This window comes from Danio rerio, chromosome 4 (assembly GCF_052040795.2).
Source record: "Danio rerio strain M-AB ecotype USA chromosome 4, GRCz13ab, whole genome shotgun sequence".
Lineage (NCBI taxonomy): Eukaryota > Metazoa > Chordata > Actinopteri > Cypriniformes > Danionidae > Danio > Danio rerio.
The window spans coordinates 20,901,768-20,922,164 of NC_141024.2; the positions used below are offsets into that span (position 1 = coordinate 20,901,768).

At 36.8% G+C, this 20,397-nt stretch overlaps 1 protein-coding gene across 36 annotated transcripts in view; it reads left to right on the top strand.

Moving 5' to 3' along the window:
* The window catches only part of cacna1c (calcium voltage-gated channel subunit alpha1 C), a 171,179-nt gene that overhangs the window by 33,322 nt on the left and 117,460 nt on the right, over positions 1 to 20,397 (top strand). Inside the window, exon 1 of one of the 36 annotated variants that reach the window (XM_087246000.1) lies at positions 5,557 to 5,620. Coding sequence (XP_087102126.1) covers positions 5,614 to 5,620 — 7 coding nt within the window. The 5' untranslated portion in view covers positions 5,557 to 5,613. 36 annotated transcript variants of the gene reach the window in all.

The window sequence follows — 20,397 nt, forward strand, 5'->3', positions numbered from 1 at the left end:
AGATATAAAAAAAATCCATGACTTTTTCCAAATCGTGGTAAACCTTAAAAACGGTTATCGTCCCATGTCTGTTCTCAGTATTCATTCCCAGTTAAAAAAAAAAGGTTATGAAATCATGCGCTTCAGAAAGGGGTTTTAATTAGGGGCCAGATAAGTTTTAGAATTTTGTTTTAATCTAAAAATTGGTTAGTGAAGCCTTAATGCACTGATATTCAAATAATTTTCCAAGATATACCATATTCATTATTTACTTGGAGAGTAGCTAATGCTATGAATGCTTTATTTACTGTATGCGTGAAGAATGCAAAAAAATAAATAAATAAATAAATAAGTTATTATAGCTTTCGGTCACTGCTCATTTTATTAAAAATGTTCAGACTAGAGCAATTATATTTCTTATCTTGTACTTTTTTTACATGATAGCAGTCACTACCTAGGTCAATTACATTATAACATAGTTAAATTGAATCTGACTAAATTATGACTGTGAAATCTGATATTAACTTCCATTGTCTGAAAAAAATCTGTTAAATAAAAGCATATTAAGTAATTGTTAATTACTCTAACACTATTTTTTAAATGTGAGGGCAGTAAGATGTTTTTTTTTCGAAAACTAAATTACTAATTATTCATTCATTCATTCATTCATTCATTCATTCATTCATTCATTCATTCATTTTCCTTCGGCTTAGTCCCTTGATACATCAGGGGTCTCCACAGCAGAATGAACTGCCAACTTTTCCAGCATATCTTTTACTCCGCGAATGCCCTTCCAGCTGCAGCCCAGTACTGGGAAACTCCCATACACTCTCATTTGCACACATACACTATGCCTAATAAAGTTTATTCAATTAACCTATAGTGCATGTCTTTGGACTGGGGGAAACCAGATCACCACACAGAACATGCAAACTCCACACAGAAATGTTAACTAACCCAGCCGGGACTCGCATCATTTTTTAGCAAAATGAAATTTTTATAACAAAGTCTTTTCTATATTATTTACAAATAAGAGCAGCATCATAAACAACAGGTGACCTTTATTTCATATCCCAGGTTTAAATGGTCACATGACTGAAACAGACGAATACAGTGTTTTAAACCTTATTTGATTAAGCTTAGATTTCTGGAGTAATTGCATTAGCCTGAAAAGATTTCCTGTTCAACAGGAAGACACAAACTCATGATCATCTTTCTCTCTCTATCTCTCTCATACACCCAGCATTTCTCCCAGCCATTTTAATGCTTTTCCAGGGTCTTGTTTCTCAATCAATACTAAACCAGTTAATTAGCTAACAGTTAATTTTTTGATCATTCAAGACTAAATCCACTGGGCCTTTTTAAGCTTTACCGCCTCAGCAAATTGTTCGACCTGCACGACGGGCATGAAAATGTGCTCTAAAACAGGCTCAATGGTCCGTAGTAACACTGACACTGTGTTTACACAGGCATTAGAAGGAACATGATCTCTCAGCCATGTTGCTGCAATCAAGTCTCTCGTGACAACTTATCGTGATGGATCGTTTGGGTCTGGGCCCAATTCTGTTCTGGCACAAGGATCAGAACTCACCTCCCTTTTCCCTGAACCGCATGCAATAGCCAAATGTCTGTCTGTAGCTGTAAACGAATGCGTATGCATGTGTGCTTTGTTTCAGCTCTGTTCAAAGTCCTGCTTTTACAAGCGTTTAACACACTGCTGCGGCACAAGAACGGTGTCAGCTGCAGCGTAACCCTGGCTAGCATGCTAAATGCTAACACTGCGTTGTCTTACTGTACTTCTGCAGCCATCTGCTTCTCATCAGTGCTAATCACCCAAGACTCCCATAATTCCCTGTGACGGCACATAACGACACACAAACACAGGCTGCCGGTGGAAATAATAACACCGGCCATGATACTGAGCAGCCCAGGAAAGCGAAGACCAATTCAGTCGTCCTCCTTTTCTGCTTCTTCCGCAATTCACAGTCTCTCTCTCCCGCTCTCTCGACCTTCAGAGACAAATGAATGAAGCTGAGTGGAAAACAGGCATGTCATGACTCTGTTATCGCCGTCCTTGGCCGATTAATCACGATGCTTGAAAAGAGCCCCACAAGTGCACAGCGAGGCAATAAATCTACATGTGGTGAGTGAGATGGTGACTCGGGCCTTGATTAGAGGGTGCCGCTGTTTGCCAGACGTAGGACGTCAACATTCTTTGGGTCAGAACTGCTCCAGCGTGGAATGACTATAAAAATGCTGACATCACATGTTCGAGACCTGTGCGTCGAGATGAAAAGAGCAGAAAGAGAGGCATAGCAGTGCACTTTTAAAGGCCAATACTTCTTTTATACATCTTCCTCCATGCATCCTTGCTATGATTCATCCTGGATCCATATGATGACCATTTCTTTGTGGACCATCCTAAAGCTGCTGACTGGACGCCGCTGTGTTCTCCGCAGTGCCGAGCACAGATGGACTCTATCTAAACAGTTTACTCGCTCTGGCACTCTCTGACAAAAGCAGACACACACCTGCTGTTCCAGCCACATCAGCATGGCACAATGCAGCTCTGCTTGAAGACATTAAGCCCCGGGGACTCGAACCCATAGCCCTCCGAATATTAGCCCTACAAGGATTTGTAAATCAACTGCATGTTGAACTAGCCCTTGGGAATTAGTGGATAGTTCACCCGAAAATGAAAGTTCTGTCATTAATTGTTCATCCTCATTTTGTACTCTTGTCTTTGTCTGTCAAACACCAAAGATGATATTTTAATCCCAGTGGTATTCTATTTTGTTAATTCAGTCTTAATTAACAAGGTTCGGTTTTGTTTTGAAACTTTCAGTTTGTTTAGTGACTTTTAAGGGCATAAATGGTTGAAATATATTGTTCAAAAATATCTTCTTATTGAATCAACATAAGTGTAAACTCATCATTCTGGGATGATGCAAAAATACTAATTAATTCCTAGATGTCAAACAAGCACGCTTAAGCATCTGTAATCAAATCTGCATGCTGTAAATGATTACTCATTGATTTATTGTTTAGGTGATTAAAGAAATTGCGTAAGTTAATTATGATTTTGTAGATGAACAAATATTTCATGGGTTTTGAATGATGTGTTCATACCTGAATTAGAGATGAACTGAAAAATGCAGTCAGATTTCATTTGTATTTGACCAAACTGAGTTGGTGCCCTTCTTTATATATTTACAATGTAAATAACATTAATTGGACAAGTACAACATATTTTACTAAGCTTGTTTACCTGTGGACCATGTAAATGCCTTCCTGTAGCCTAAATATGTTCTTGTTGTCTTTGTCTATATTACAAAAAATAAAAACAAAGAATGAACAAAAAAGAAGAGAAACAAAGACTAGGGTTTGCTGTCATTGTTCAATTCATTATATATTCAGATACAGAAACTAAACAGAGCATGAATGTTTCTGTGACTTTACAAACCCCATAAATATTTAATGAGATACGCATTGAAGCATTTTATGATTGGTTGTTTTTTTTTCTACCAAACACCATGCCATTACTCATCTTTTGATAAGCAAATCTTTCACTATTTATTTTACTCTACATGTTTTGGGAAGAGAGAGACACGGTGGCTCAGTGGTTAGAGCTGTCGGCTCACAGCAAAAAGGTTGCTGGTTAGTGTCCCCACTGGGCCAGTTGGCATTTCTGTGTAGAGTGTGCATGATCTCCTTCGGGTTTCCTCCAGGTGCTTCGGTTTCCTTCATAGTCCAAAGACATGCAGTATAGGTAAATTGAATAAATTACATTGGCCATAATGTATGTGTGTGAATGAGTGTGTATAGAGGTTTCCCAGTACTGGGTTGCAGCTGGAAACATATCCGCTGTGTAAAACATATGCCGGATAAGTTAGCGGTTCATTCCGCTGTGGCAACCCCTGATGAATAAAGGGACTAAGCCGAAAGAAAATGAATGAATGAATGTCTTTGGAAGTACAGTTAGGGGTTAAACTTGCAAAAGCATAAACCGAATTTAAAAGGGTTGGATGTTGTAATTTGCTGTGTCTATATTGTCCCTATACCTTTATATCTTTCTTGTCCTGAGCACATATTTTTGTCCATACACTGGTAAGCAGTGTGGAACAGACAAAAATAGCTGAACCACATTTTGAAATGTCTTCTTTTATGTTCCAAAGAAGTAAGAATGTCAAATTTGAAGCTACATGGAAGTGAGTAAATGATGACAATATTGTCATTTCTAGGTAAACTATTCCTGTAAGCATTGCCTGAATCACCCTAAATAACATTCCTTTAGTCAGTCCATCAGAAGCATTAGCCATGCAGACTCTAAAATTCTACTGCACTGGCTAAGAAACTGCATACCTAAAACCATGTGGATAAAATATTCACTGGATTAAGCTTCAGGAACCTTCCATTTTCTGGTATTGCATCTTTGCATTTTTTTCCACTAACTTTGACACAAATTATTCAAGCGAGGTCCTCTGGTGGTATATTAGACAGCTGAGAACTGTGTCCTCTTGCAAAGGACATGGGCAGATATTAAGTCAGTGGCAAAGACTCTTTCATTTCTATTTCTCAGAAGATGGAATTACAATTTTCAGCCATTTATAGCAAGTTATGTGTCCTGTCTTAACCATGCAGTACTTTAACTATAACAAAATGTTCTCATTCAGAAGTTCATCTTTCCCTATGGCCAATTATTGCATTAAAAAACCTTAAATGCTTGGGTCAAAGATCTGTTTTCACTTTGTCTTTTGATGTAAAGAATGAGAGGTACATTTTATGTATTTCCATTTCAGTGTCTTTAGTGCCGTTTTAAAATGTTACAGTCCACAGTAAAACAAATTGATTTCTAAATAATAAAAATTGATTTCACAAGTGGGGACAGTGCCGAGCTACACTGTGTTCTTTCAGCATCTTGAAAAGTATTTATTATTTTTAGTCTATAATCTACTATCCAAAACCTGTGTTAAGGCTAAAGAGACACAGTTAAAGAGGGTATTGCTTTTATGTCAGTGTTTTCTTTAAGATTTTTCATAGAAGTGCAAACTTTGCCGTTGATTAGGAGAGCTAACATATATTTTAGCCCTAAAGTTAACAGACATAGGCTTTGATTTCATAATTGCGTCTTGAGCGTTTTAGTTAGATGTGGATTAAAGCTTCTAAAACCTGGCTAATTGTGTAATATAGTTCTCTGCTTTTATTCTTGGTTGGTTTGATCTCTCTGTGTTTCTGTTTATGCAGCTGCAGACACATGTGCATGACTCTTATCTGATTATAGACGGATGAGCTCTGGGCAGTGTAGGTAATTGGCATGTAGCCATAATGAGTGTACATTAAACCTGTCGTTAGCATGCAGGTGATAAATTGATTAATTATTTGAATACATTTTGAGTGGAAATACATTATCCCAGAGCACAATTTGCTGTGTTGTAATTAGATAGAAGAAACGTGGCTCAGTAATGAAATGCCTGAATCTCCTCAAGGTGCCCTTCAGGTGCAGTGGAAGGTTGGCCCAGGAGGAAATGTGGGTGTGTTTAATGCCTGGTGAACTCTTTTTCTTTTACTGGTTCTTTTACTGAATCAAGGATTCCTGTTGGATTGGGTTAGGATTTATTGCTTCTCAGAAAATGAATGGAGGGTAGGTTTACAAAGAGTAAAACCTCTTTTTTATTATTTTTTTCGCAAACATATTGTCTCTGTTTGTACTTTGAGTTGTTTAATGGTTATGGAGGTAGAGTTTACCATTAGGAAACCACAATGGGACACCTTAGTAGCTGAAAAGACAAATGTGGGATATGGAAAAAGAACGAAAAAAGCATTTTGGACTACTTCCACGGCCGTCAGCCCTGAGCTGCTTTCTGCTTAACAGGGATGGAGAACTCTCCAAGACCTGATTGATTTCAGTGAACAAGCTGTTAAAAGGGTCATGCTTTGTATGTGGTGCCTTTTGGACCTCATGATACAGTATGCTAAAAAAAAGTAGTTTGGATCTCATTTTGGTAGTGGAGTAAGGTTAGTCTATTGTAGCAGCAGTCAAGTAGATTTTATCAGCAATGTCAGAAATAAGGATGTTGGATTTGAGTAATTTAAGTAAAATGTGGTGAAAGCTGTGTTATTCCTAACAAATATGTCAGCTTTCCATTTCATAGTTAATCTTTAAAATGCTTTTATTGTGTGTATTTCAACCTGCTGCTAAGCAATCAAAGTGAGCTCTAAAATATATGTTGATGTAACCTTAAACTTTTATTATATGGATATTGTTCACATATGAGCAAATAGGCTTATGGCGCTACCATTTTTTATTTGTCTATTTATTTACATTTTATTTGTTTACATTTCATGTTCAGAGTAAACAAATGTTTTAAAGGTCGATAATTGAATTAAATTGTTCTCAGATAACTACATAGTAGGTATGTGGCTTTGGTAGGTTTATTACTATGTGTGTGAACCTACACTGGTCTCATGGTTTGGTTTGGTTACTGTTATCATGTCATCGATTGGGTTCAATTTGATATCTCGGTGCATCACAGTGCATTGACGATGCTTTCCATCCACAAAAGTTTGACTTTATAATACAAGAATACAATTTTGTCTTTTAATTTAAGCATTCAGATACATGAACTCTACCTTTAAACTTACCTGCACACACTTTTTAAAAGCATTAAACTGAAGTACAGGCGCAGAAGACTACATGAGCATTTAGAGCAATTACTACACAAAAGTAAATAACAACCCCAGTTGCTTTTTGAGCATGGTCGAACATGTTCTTAAACACCTATGATTGCATTGTGCTCATGCACTCAACAGAAATGGCTGTGATTGGCTCTAACGGTCAGCGCTGTTCACCAGATAGATGCAGACACTGAAGAAAGGCAGAGGCGATCTGTCAGCTGATCTACATATAAAAGACAACATGCTCTGCAGACATGCTTCTGTCTGCCAGCAGCCATTAAACTTCCATAGTATTATAAACTTTTTTCTATAGATGTTAGTGGCTATCGTTGTCCAACATTATTCAAAGCTCATTTGGTTTGGAAACACTGAAGAGAGTGTATGTGGTGAATTTTGTGTGACTATCTTTTAATATGTTTTATTTATAACAAATAAAAACAAATAAGAAAAGTTACCTTTTTTCCTCTCGAGGGTCTATTTCTCAAAATGTCTCTGTACGTCTCTGTACACAGTAAGTTGAATATATCAAGCACAAGGCTTATCAAACACAGCCTGAGAAGTGCATATTAAAGATCCAAGAGTTACAATTCAGTCTGTGTTTCGGTTAGTGATCTGATAACACAGCTGCTCGTCAGGTCCGGATGACGTAAAACCTCACTTAAAGTACATGCAAATGCTAAGGGCATGCCTCGTGAGAACCCAACAGATTGTGTTGTGTTTTGATTCGCCTTTTGGTCACTGGGGTTTTACACTTATGGATTTTACATGAGGACGAGAAAAACAATTAAAATCAACAGTTAAAAAAAAAAAACGCATTTATTACAATTCCTGTCTTAATGTTGTTTAAAAAATGGATTTTAATTAAAATTGTTACCTCCATTTAATAAAATAATTACATTTTTGATTTTAATATGTCATTTTTTATTAACAAATGTAGTTCTTGTAAAATTAATAAATGCTTTTGTAGTTTTCATCGTGAGTGGAGTTAAATCAACAGCTTATTTTGTAAAGCGTTAATGAACAAGTCACATTTTCAGCCATTATTTCAGCATGTGGTTGGCCAGATTACCATGTGAAAATGTTAATGTTTCAAAGTAAATAGCTTATGAAGTCTTCAGCCATTTGGCTGAAGAAAAATAAATAGCTATTTACGTTGTTTTGAGGTGCCAACAAAATCAATATTGTGCATGTTCATTATCACAATATGTTGAATTATTTAACATATGTCTGTGAGCAATATAAGTGAACAAGCTTGAAATTAAAGATAAAACATAAGATCTATTATCAAGTGCTCAAATCAAGTGAGACTTGTTTAATTTCCCTTAAAATGTGCCGTATCTACTAATGTCATAGTTGATTAGTTACTCTGTGTTCAATAGTTGAAGACATCATTAATACATTTACAGGGAGGAAAGCAATACTGGGTACATGCAAAAAGCATTGTCGAAATTAACAGGAAAAGAGATTAGATTTTGACACTGTCCTGTAGCACAAATGAGAATCAATTCTCTTGAGAGCAATTCAGTGTATCGAGTGTGATGCAAGATTATTTCAGAAAGGAAACCACATACCAAGTATGATTTTAGGTACAGTAGTGTCAAGCCAGTAATATAGGCTTTTGCACCAGAGGAACTTTTTTATTGTTGAATTTATAACGGATGTTGTGAAATGTCTTCTTTTTTGGAGCAACTACAGGAAAAGAGAAGGAATTCAATTATAATAAGACCTTTTGGTGGAACATTTTTTTATAGGAGCTACAGCACAATTGGAACTACAAATTACATATTGTGTATGTTAGCTAAATACATGCCTTATAAAATACTTACATATTTTTTATAAGAGATAAACATATAAAGCTAATGTTTTCCTGTAATAGCTTTTGTCCATGGATTTTGAGGGTGTTGTGTTATTTTCTCATTTTGTCATTGATACAGTATGTAGATATTGGAGATTTCACCCTTGACATCGCTGTTGAAAAGCATACATCACTTAAAAGCTTCTAGTGGCAATGAGACTTCATGAGGAAAATTGGCAAGGGGGAATTATTGTTCTCTTGGGGACCATCTTAGTGGTTAGTTCCTTTAACTGAGTTCATATAACTTGTCAGGGCAGAAGCTCCTATTATCACCCTTAAACCATATTAATTTGTACTGTTTGTGTATTTTATGATGTTTTGACAGTGTGGGATGGTCATACCATAAAGGTAGCACTAATATGTGACCCTGGACTGAAGTCTTATGTTGCACGATCAATGTTGCAATCAAATTTATCTTCCATGAAGACAATTTTGTTAATTTCCCACTGTAAACATATCAACTTAATTTTTGATTAGTAATATTCATTTTTAAGAATTTAATTTATTTAACTTTGAGGGTGATTTTTTCAGTATTTAGATTTTTCTGAACCCTCAGATTATAGAATTTCAAATACTTTTTTTCCTGGGCAAATATTGTGTGATCCTGACAAAATATTCATCAATTGAAAACTTATTTTCACGTATTTGCACCTAAGATCTAAGTTTCAGCAGTAACAGTGCAGGACTGTGAGCAAAAGGTTCAGAAAATAAATATAAAAGCTTCCTGAGTCATTGTTTTTAGATTAAGGAAAGTGCTCACAAGTGTTGACTTGTCAAGAGTTTAAAGATTCTGTTCAGTTGGCCCAAGTTTCCAAATTCTGTGGTGGATCTTTGCTGCCGTCATATTTCAGCTCAAATACCAAAGCATCTTGTAAATGTCTGGTTGGCTCGTTCTCCTTTAAATTCAGTCCAGAATCGCATCCCACCAACCAGAACTGATGAACAACTCGTCCTGTTGTATCTAAGCCATATTGGATGTCTCTGCTACAGTATGATGAGGAATCCAGTTGCACATTCCAGCAGGACACAAACCTCAGTTTAACACCTCTGATTAATACAGTCGGCAGTTTGATCACTGGGGAACAGGAAGTGGTTGAGCGCTGGGGCTGGGCTGCAGCCAGAAGTAATGTATCGGGATTTGTATTCATTACAGATACACTATGGGCTCTCCTGTCTCGGTGCCAGCATAAGAGAGATGGAGGACCGGCCTGGTTCAGACTTACTATAAGCACAGGGAGCAAGAGAGAGCACGCTACAGGAATACGAATAGGAGAGAGAGGGAGAGGGCCAGATTCATTTTCCTATTGTCAGCTTCAGCTTTTGCTCTATCAGTATCCTGCTCACCTTTTGGAGGTGCCAAGCAGCTTTGTGGGTGTAATCTCATGTTAAACCGCTCTGCTTTCTCTCAGAAATGTACTGCTTCATTTTAAGTGTTATCTTTTATCCCTAAATCTCAGCAGTGTTCTTGTAAAATGTGATATGAGACATTTAGGCTCTGACCTCAGAGCGGCTGATGTCTCAAGCAGATGGTGCTGAGGGTCTTTGGGCCCCCATACCAGCTATGAACACACTGTTCCTGGTTGTAAAGTCAGTCTAATGATGCAAACGTCTTTCCCAGTAGAAGTTGTTAGCAACATTTTTTGCAACTTTTTTGTTAAAGTTGAATCGAAATTTTCAATTTTCTCATTATTATATTATATTATATTATATTATATTATATTATATTATATTATATTATATTATATTATATTATATTATATTATATTAATTACTCATGGCGAGGCAGTGGCGCAGTAGGTAGTGCTGTTGCCTCACAGCAAGAAGGTCGCTGGGTCTCTGGTTCGAACCTTGGCTCAACTGGCATTTCTGTGTGGAGTTTGCATATTCTCCCTGCGTTCGCCTAGGTTACCTCCAGTCCAAAGACATGTGGTACAGGTGAATTGGGTAGGCTAAATTGTCCGTAGTGTATGTGAATGTGTGTGTGGATGTTTCCCAGAGATGGCTGGAAGGGCATCCGCTGCATAAAAACTTGCTGGATAAGTTGACGGTTCATTCAGCTGTGGCGACCCCGGATTAATAAAGGGACTAAGCCGACAAGAAACGAAAAAATTAATTACTACAGTTTTTGTTTTTTAAATATTTTTTTGACCATGGTAAAGCTTTGAAGCTTAAAAAAATTGTATTTGGACCAGCTGAAAACAATTAACTATCTAAATAAATAAAACGTATGGACTGAAAGTTATTTCAATATGAAGTTATTGATTATCAATCAATGAAATGATTATTATTTATTTATATTGCAATAGTGGGTTATTTAAAGAAGCTGTTGAATTGTATTTTGAAATAAGTTATTATAGAGTTTAGTCAAGTTGACTTCTTGTTATAGATATGTTTGTGTTTTAAATTTTAAATCAAGAACAAACAAACTCCCTTTAAAAACTGCTACTCTGTATTGAAGTTGAAGGGTAACAGAAGATTTGACTGTTGAATTATTAGGCGTTGCTATTACTGAAAAAGACAGTAGGTTCAATCCACCTCTAATAATATAATAGGCAGATTATTGGAGACATCTAAGAAGATTAGCTTGTGCTTTTTAGTAAACATATCAATTGTTTACAGTAAGATCATTCAGAAAATAAATTAAATTTCATGCAAACATTTTTGTAAACCTCTAATTATTTTATCTCTAACTATTTTAGTTTCCATGATGACATTAATGCAGTTAAGTGCCTTGTAAATGCAGTTTAAGGCTGTCTTGTAAGCCCCATAAAGTTCATATTATCTATTTAAAACTGCAGCATGTTTGAAGTGGCACTGGAATCACACACACATGGCACTCTGGGCTGTAGCCTGACCTAAGCTTGCTCTGCTTTCCCTGTCATTGTCCCCTTAAGCAGCCCTCAGGCATCAGCCATCCAATGTTCTAGCTCAGAGGAGCCAGGTAAGACTCTTCAGGGTCAAGAGGGAAGTCATTTCAGGACTGCCAGAGATGAAGGATTATCAAGCTTGCACTCAGTTTTTTTTTCTTCTGTTGCGCTCTCCTTTTATTGTTGCTTTTGACTTTCTGCCTGTCTGCGGTTTGTGTGTGAAACAGATGTCAATGATGGCGTCTCTGTGAGTCTGGCAGTCAGTTTTTATTTTATAGATGAACCGTCCCCTAAGTACTTTTTCAAACAACCATCTGACCCTATCTGCAAAATAAATCTTGGAAGAATCATTTCCGAGGGTTATATCAGAGGAAACATGGCCGTACTTTCCCCACAAATGCTTGAATCACTCATTTTTTATGATAAGAAATGACTTGGAGGTTTTTTCCACCACCTCATTTCGCCCACACAAGCCCACTCTTTGTCATGTGACCTCATACCTTTCCCTGTTAATGCGCACACATGGGTTTGCAGAAGGGTCAGTGCAGTCCCAAACCTTCCTCTCCGTCGTCTTGGACCCCAAAATAACTCTGCTGTTCTAATTAACGTAATTAATTTCACTTATAGCAGTTAATTATTTCAGAATGGGTGAAGAACAGAGTGCTGGAATGAAGCGAGAGAACGAGAGAGGGAAAGAGAGAAGGTGGTAGTCTCAGGAGTCTGTCTAATCTTGGTTTAGGGCAGTGGAGGAAGATTAGAGCTACTCATGCACTCCTGAAGAAAAGACGTGAACCCAATTACATCTTCTGTCTTTTTTTCCTGCTTCTCTCCCTATTTTAGCCCTCCAGAGTGCAGCCGCGAGCGCCTGTGTGCGATGATGACTGTTAAACTGGCTAATAACATCTCAGAACTGAAGAGAGTTTAGGTCAGCTCAACCCAGTTTCTGTTACAGTCTTGTTACAGGTGGTTGAATGTACATAGAATGCTGTTACTTACTATGCTAACTATCAGAGTAAGTGATATTTGTGAATATTCAGTATGATCATGGTAAGGTTTTACATGAGTGTTGGTTACGGAGGTATTTTTCATGCTCATTTTTCCCATAGTCTTTAAAGCATTATAAGCAGTGAACCGAAACAACCAGCTGTGAGGTGAATCACATCATTATAATCTTTGATTTGAAGCAGAGATATATTGTAAATTAAATAATGAGAGTTTATTTATATTTAACCATCTCTTTTTCGGGATGCTTTTCCTGCTCAAATTGTCTCCACACCCTGACTTTCTGCACAAATTGAGCTTTTCAAATTGATTCTCTTGAAATTAATTGATTTAATGTTAACAGATATATTCTACAAAAGCATTTGCAATCAGCTTATCACTTTGGAATTTACAACAGGTCATTTTTAATAGTTAATCAGTTATTGTAAAAAAAATAGAGCCAATACATTTGAGAAGTTAGTAGAAACTGTGGGGTGGGCATAAAAAAGTATAAAGGCCAGTTCACACCAAGATAACTTTTTTGTGCCTGCAGCAACAGATAACACTGTTCTTTTTTATTGTAAATTGACCCACTACAAATATGCCTTTTCATGCCAGAAGCAACAAGCATATGAATTCAGAAAGTTCTTAGAGTGCAGAAATTGCTATTAAAGAACAAAGATTTGAACGCTCTATTCATTTTGTCGGAGTTATCATAATTAAAATTATTTTACATGCAGGTAGGACTTTCAAATTTATTATAGAGTAGACAAGAAAAGGGCTGAATAATGTCTTGGTATCCTGTGGAACCATCACCATCCGTGAGCTAGAGAACTCTAATTGGCTGTTTAGTTTAGTGAACAGTTAAGTGCATGAGAATAAAAGCAAAAGTATTTCAATACAAAAACATAAGAGGGACAGCCAGCTTTGGCATGTCCTGACAAAAAGATAGCATAATCATAGGTTAAATGTCTTCTATAATTTGCAAGTAATGTCTAAAACTGTCTGTTTTATAAATCTGACACCACTCATTATGTAAAAGCCATTTCCATATCCAAACACTTCACATCCTAAGACCGAACTGCAGATTGCTTTCACACATTTGAGGACTGAACTATAACTTTATCAGCCTCACCTCTTTTCTCTTTTCTGTTGCAAAAAAATAGTTTAATTTATTTTTTTTGGACTGATCTGTTCAGACTACACGAAGGACATGGGCACTGTAGCATGTTGAAGAATCACAAGAGTGGTAACAATATTATCACAAGTTTGATTTGTAAAGTGGGTAGTGACTGAAATGTACAGTATGTTATATTGTAAAGAATAAAGGAGATAATTGTTATTCTAAACTGTATGCTAAGATCACTCTCAGCAGTCCTATAACTAGCTATGAAAAAGATAGTCTTAGTCTCTATTTCAGAGGATGCCACAGCAGAATGAACCCCCAACTTTTCCAGTATTTGTTTTACGCAGCAAATGCCATTCCAGCCGCAACCCAGTACTGGGAAACACTCACCCACACACTCTACAGACAATTTAGTTTATTAAATTCAGAACATGAGAACATGCAAACTGCACACAGAAATGCCAACTGACCCAGCCGGGACTCGAACCAGCAACCTTCTGCTGTGAGGCGACAGTGCTAACCACTGAGCCACCTTGTTGCCCCCAAAATGATTTGATGATTAATACTGAATTGACGATAACCATTTTAATCGATACACTGGGTCGATTAAGCATAGATATCATTAAAGTACAAGTTTTCAATGCTTGTGCTGTGAGACACACGTCCATGACTTCAGCGTTTGTTTTATTATTGAGTCACTCTCTTGACGTTGTGTGTAGAGGATGCATAAAACACTGCTGTGTAAAAAAATCCCACAATGATCCCAGATTGAACAGAGCTGAAGCAGTAGCAATAAGTTAATTTTAAAAAGTTGTCTCACTAGTGCCTTCCATGTACAGTCAGGCAGCGTGCTGATCAGTTAGTTAAATAAATATTTTTTTCATAAAATGGCCAATAGGGCGACGCAGTATCACAGTAGTTAGTGCTGTCGCCTCACAGCAAGAAGTTCACTGGTTTGAGCCTCGGCTGGGTCAGTTGGCGTTTCTGTGTGCAGTTTGCATGTTCTCCTATGCAGTATACAAGTGAAGTGGGTGGGTTAAATTGTCCGTAGTGTATGAGTGTAAATGGGTGTGTATGGATGTTTCCCAGAAATGAGCTGGAAGGGCATCCACTGCATAAAACATATGCTTGATAAGTTGGCGGTTCATTCCGATGTGGTGACCCCAGATTAATAAAGGGATTAAGCCAAAAAGAAAATGAATGAATATGGCCAATTGATTTACTAGATAAGACAAAAAGGTTTCGGCCTGGATTATATAGAGCTATTTAAAGCTGCATTGAAACCAATTTAGATCTTTGCGCTATTCTATATACATTGTTATATTTAATCATTAAATGAAAATATTAATTTAACAATTAATCATTGCTTCTTTTATAACCCTGCTGGCCTTTTCTTTACAGTAAAACTATTTTCCTTGGGTGGAGATGCCTTTGTTTTGATTTTCATTTACACATACTGTTCTGTCATGTTTGTGAAAATGCAAACTAAAGCAGACACATCTCACATTATTATTAAGCTAATGATTATTAGATTAACTGATTGTTTATTTAAACGATGATCACTCATGGGAGTTTGTGGTTATTGACATCCCTTATACATACCACAAACACAGCAGGTGGATAAACAGCAGCTTTGTATTTTGAAGGGTACTGTGACAAGCTGTTGTGCCACTAATAGTACTTGTTTTAATGACAGAAAAGCTGCTGGGTCAGTTTCATTTTTTTGTCCTGTGTTTCTTCCTGAACAAACCAGAACTTGTCTCACTCTCTATGCACACAATAGACCTACTTCATTTTTCTTCTTAGAGATTGACAGTCTTATTGTTGGTGTTTGACTCAAAAGAATAACCTGCTTGCATGTATGTCATATAGACTGTATATCAATGCCATGACAGACTGATAGTTGTTGACTTCAGCTATTCAGCACACACATATCAACTGAAATTCACACTTGGGTTGTGACTACTGAACATATCAGCTAGACACTTACAGAATGTGACACTGTCACTTTGTTTCATAACCGGACAAGAATGACAACTGTTTTCTGCTGTTTTGAACATGACCACAGCTTCACCTGGAGCATTCAAGGCCAGCAGAAAGTGTGTGCATTTACCCAAAGAAAACTTTGATTTTCAGAAATAAGCTAAAGATTTACAGAAGCGATATGTGCTAGTAATAACTTTGGTAGGTCAGAGGAGAGGAGGGGGAGATGTTTGGAGAAAGACGGGAAGAGGCAGGGTGCATGAGTTGGACAGAACTGATAGAGATGGAGGGATATTGGCAGTGAAGGAAAAAAGAAGAGAGAGAGAGAGAGAGAGAGAGAGAGAGAGAGCAGAAGAGATGGTCTGATGAGTTATGTATTATTCAGTAAGTTATACATTATTAAAGAGAGTTCATATTTAGCTGTTACACACACAGGCATAAATTAAGAGAAAGAAGGAGAAAGCACAGACAGAATGAGAGACATGAAAATGAGATAAATTCGCTCTGAATGAGTGAGGGTTTAGAAGAGAAACGCGGCTGTCCGGATCAGCATTAATGCTGCGAGTTAAACAGAGCGTTAATCTGGACCAGCGGGGCTTGTGCTGCAAGGCTTTTTTTGTGATGGAGATTACCGAATCCCTTCGCACACTCTGGGACAAAATCCAGTTCAGAATTCCAGGACTCTCATTCATGTCTTGACTTTCCTTCTAGAAGCATCGAATTCCGTGAAAACCAGCTGCAGTTCAGTTGGATCTAAACTGGCCAAACTGCATCACCATGGAACATTTTACTCAGTGTATGAAAGGCTTCATGACGCCATGCCTATATGCGTCCAATATATATGAAGCAGTCGTTCAGACGTCTGCAAATGCAGATTTGTGGTTTGGGTTGGAATCAAATTCAGATCAGGATCAAGTGCCAATTTTCCAGTTTCCATTCCAGTATTTTGGCCTTTTTTATTGTGAAAGCAGAAGTTCATATAAAGTCCTGTTAAGCCATGGGGCATCACATAAACAAAAAAAAAAGGATTAAGTATAGGTTCTAAAATAAACACGCACCAAGTGCCAAAAGTAAAAATTGGCTTTTTTAAGTAAATATAACAGAGTTGCTGGCCAGTTGGCTGGGATCTCTTTGGCCACATACACACTGTAAAGTTTCTGGAGAGACAGCTGCATTTACATACAAGGTTGAGTTCATCATTTTAAAATCTTTTTTTCATTTGTATTAGAGAACTCACTCTGTGGGGACACATTTTTTGACATTTCTAAATTTAATATCTGCTATTTTTGACCAATGAATATAGAAATGAGATCTGTTATTTTCCAAATGGCCTTTAATTCTTATCTGCTGTTTCAATAGCTGTATTTTTTTTATTAATCAGTCAGTATGTACTTCATTTCTTGTGATGACTTGTACTACCCTTATGGCAAATCTGATATTTAAAATACTTCATTTACAACTACACTTACCAGCCACTTGATTAGGTACACCTTACTAGTACTGGGTTGGGCCTGTATATGAAAATATTCCTCTGAGATTTTGGTCCTTATTGACATAGTAGCATCCCACAGTTGCTGTAGATTTGTCGGCTGCACATCCCTGATCTGAATCTCCCGTTCCATCACATCCCAAAGGTGCTCTATTGAATTGAGATCTGGTGACTGTGGAGGCCATTTGAGTACAGTGAACTCATTGTCATGTTCAAGAAACCAGTCTGAGATGATTTACTCTTTATGACATGGCACGTTATCCTGCTGGAAGTAGCCATCAGAATATGGGTACACTGTGGTCATAAAGGGATGGACATGGTCAGCAAAACTACTCGGGTAGGCTGTGGCTTTAACATGATGCTCACTTGGTACTAATGAGCCAAAAGTGTGCCAAGAAAATATTCCCCACACCATTACACCTGAACCGTTGATACAAGGCAGGATGGATCCATCCTTTTATGTTGTTGATGCCAAATTTTGACCCTACCATCTGAATGTTGCAGCAGAAATTGAGACCAGGAAACAATTTTCCAATCTTTCATTGTGCAGTTTTGGTGAGCCTATGCGAATTGTAGCCTCAGTTTCCTGTTCCTAGCTGACATGAGGTGCACCCGGTGTGATCTTCTGCTACTGTAGCCCATCATCCACAAGGTTTGATGTGTTGTGCGTTCAGAGATCCTCTTCTGCGTACTGAGTGGTTATCTGAGTTACCGTTGCCTTTCTATCAGCTCGTACCAGTCTGGCCATTCTCCTCTGATCTCGGGCATCAACAAGACATTGTGCCCTATTATCCACCCATCGCAATGTGGCGCAAGGCGCGACGCAATTTTTGTTTTCTAGTTTCAGCTTGGCGAAAGAGTATTTTTTTTTTGTGAGTGTTTTGCGCCATGCTGTTTAAATAGCAAATGCATTTATGCTCATATGTGCGCCCATAGGCGTTCTTGTCTAAAAAGGAAGGCGTTGCTGGCTCGTTGCTATTTTAAGAAACTATAATGGATTTTTCAATAGACCAGAACAAAGTCGGGCTATTGTCCAGCACAGAGCGCGTTAGTTGTGCGCCCTGCTTACACATTGCTTAATACACACAAGATGTAGAGCAATACGCAAATATCTTTACATATGAAAAATTATAAAAATATTAAGGATATATATATATATATATATATATATATATATATATATATATATATATATATATATATATATATATATATATATATATATATATATATATATAAAGAATTATAATATTACAAAACATATTATTTTCTAGGCTTTCATGCCTTCTTCATTTCTGGGGGCTTTTTCAGTTTGTACATGATAAATTTATTCATCATTATTATTCATTATCTGCATATTATCTGCATATTTATAAAAACAAACTTAGGTTTGCTGACCTGTCAGGTTTTAGACCATGGGGCACAGCATGTGTATTAGGATATAACTCAGGTTTTTGAACACACTTCGTTATTATTGTTCATTTATTTGTTTGCCGGAAATTTGAACGGAATTTAGAAACAGTTTTAAAACAATTATTTGCGCTTAACAAACTAAATTTATTATTTATAGGCTAATTGATGTCTGTCCTTACAAGGTTTCCCTATCCATGAGAGCGAAAGTGAAAGTAGATAATCAGGAGGCTTATTTCTCATTCTCATACTGTAGATGCTCTGTTTAACTGTTTTCTTGCTAGTATAATGCTCAGTTTTTTCACTTACACTTACTTAACGTCATGTAAATAGCAAATGTACCAGGGAGCGACGCAACTGACTCTTAATGGGAATGGGAGATGAGACTCTGATTGTTTTATTTTTAAAACACACCTATGACTCATTGAGAAAATAAGATCAACACTTTTAGACCATGCGCCGTGGCACAAAGCGGATTTTTCCATCCTTATATTAGCAAAAGTGAATTCTGACATGCCCTTAATCCGTTTATGCCCTGCGCTTTGCACTTTGTGCATGGATCGTCAAAATAGAGCCCATTATCTATTTAATGTTGTAACTCCATAAATCTAATGTATGTAGCAACACATTTGCCACATGGTGTCAACACTATAACAAAACACAAAAAGTAGACCATGATGAGTTTTATTGTTTTATTGTTTAAGTAATACAGCAAAAATTGATGTCAGACTCTCATTGTTTAGTTTATTGCTCACTGTTTAAATTTGGTGGTAAATGTGTTTTGAGTATAAGCTACAATCTCACTGCCATCTCTCTGGAATTCTCTCTCTCTCTCTCTGGCACCTGCCCATGTGTGTGTGTTGATGACCAATATTAAACAGACATGCTTTGAACTCCATAGTGACTGATGTCTGTTTCTTAAAATAACTGGACTTTGACCTTATCTCTTGGTCCTGTAGTCTAAATGTTTGTGTGCAGTCTTGTTTGAGGACATCAGTAACGGATGGAGAGAATAGAAAACACAACACCAAGAAAGAAATAGAAAGGAAAGAAGGAGTTCTGTGTTTGCTTGTATAACTGCACTCATTGTACTGCAAATAAATTGTTTAACCCAATCCCACTTAAACCATTGTAAGAAATGGGACAATTACTGTACATGAAAACAAGGATATAGTTTTTTGTAAAAGACTTGAGCTGTACTTCAGGAAGACTTCTTACAACATGACCTAACTATACAGTATAGAGAACTCTTTTTTTTCCAACATTTGGCAGCTTTACCAGTCGTTTTTATGTTCACGCTGAAAGCAGATTATCTATATGATAGCAAATTGGAACATATGTTATGTCTAATTTTTGATGCGGAGCAACATTGTTTGGACAGTGTTGTCTATATGTTTGCATGTGAACTGTAGCTGAAACACTGGGAGCTCTGTGTTAAAACTGGTCAACATACTGTTTGTATTGATACAATAGGTCTTATTATCATAGTTGAAAGCAAAATTATTAGCCGTTTTGTGAATTTCCAAAAAATATTTCTTATTTTTTTATAAGTGCTTTTTAAAACATTTTAAACTGCGTATTTCATTCATTCATTCATTCATTTATTCATTCATTCATTCATTCATTCATTCATTCATTCATCAGAAAGGCTCTGAAATCACGCATTTGTGACCAAAATGTAACTTCCAGTGTATAGTAGCAGACTCTGAAATGAGATGCAAATTAAGGTCAACATAAGGTTATTAATTAGCAAATTATATAGATATTGCAAGTGTTAACATTAGTTGAGCAGGTTACATTGTAACCGCGTTTCCTATCAACATGCTCTGTGACAAGATACACAGTGATAAGCAATTTGGCTGTTTGCACCAGACGAAAAACAACAAAAATTTAAATACAGCCATTCAGAAGCACACTCATGAAATGATAAGGTTTATAATCTGATTAATATATATTAAACCTCTTTAACATTATTAAATGTACTTGCTGAATCACTCATATGTGTTTAGTTCTGAAGTTCAATTTTAAACGG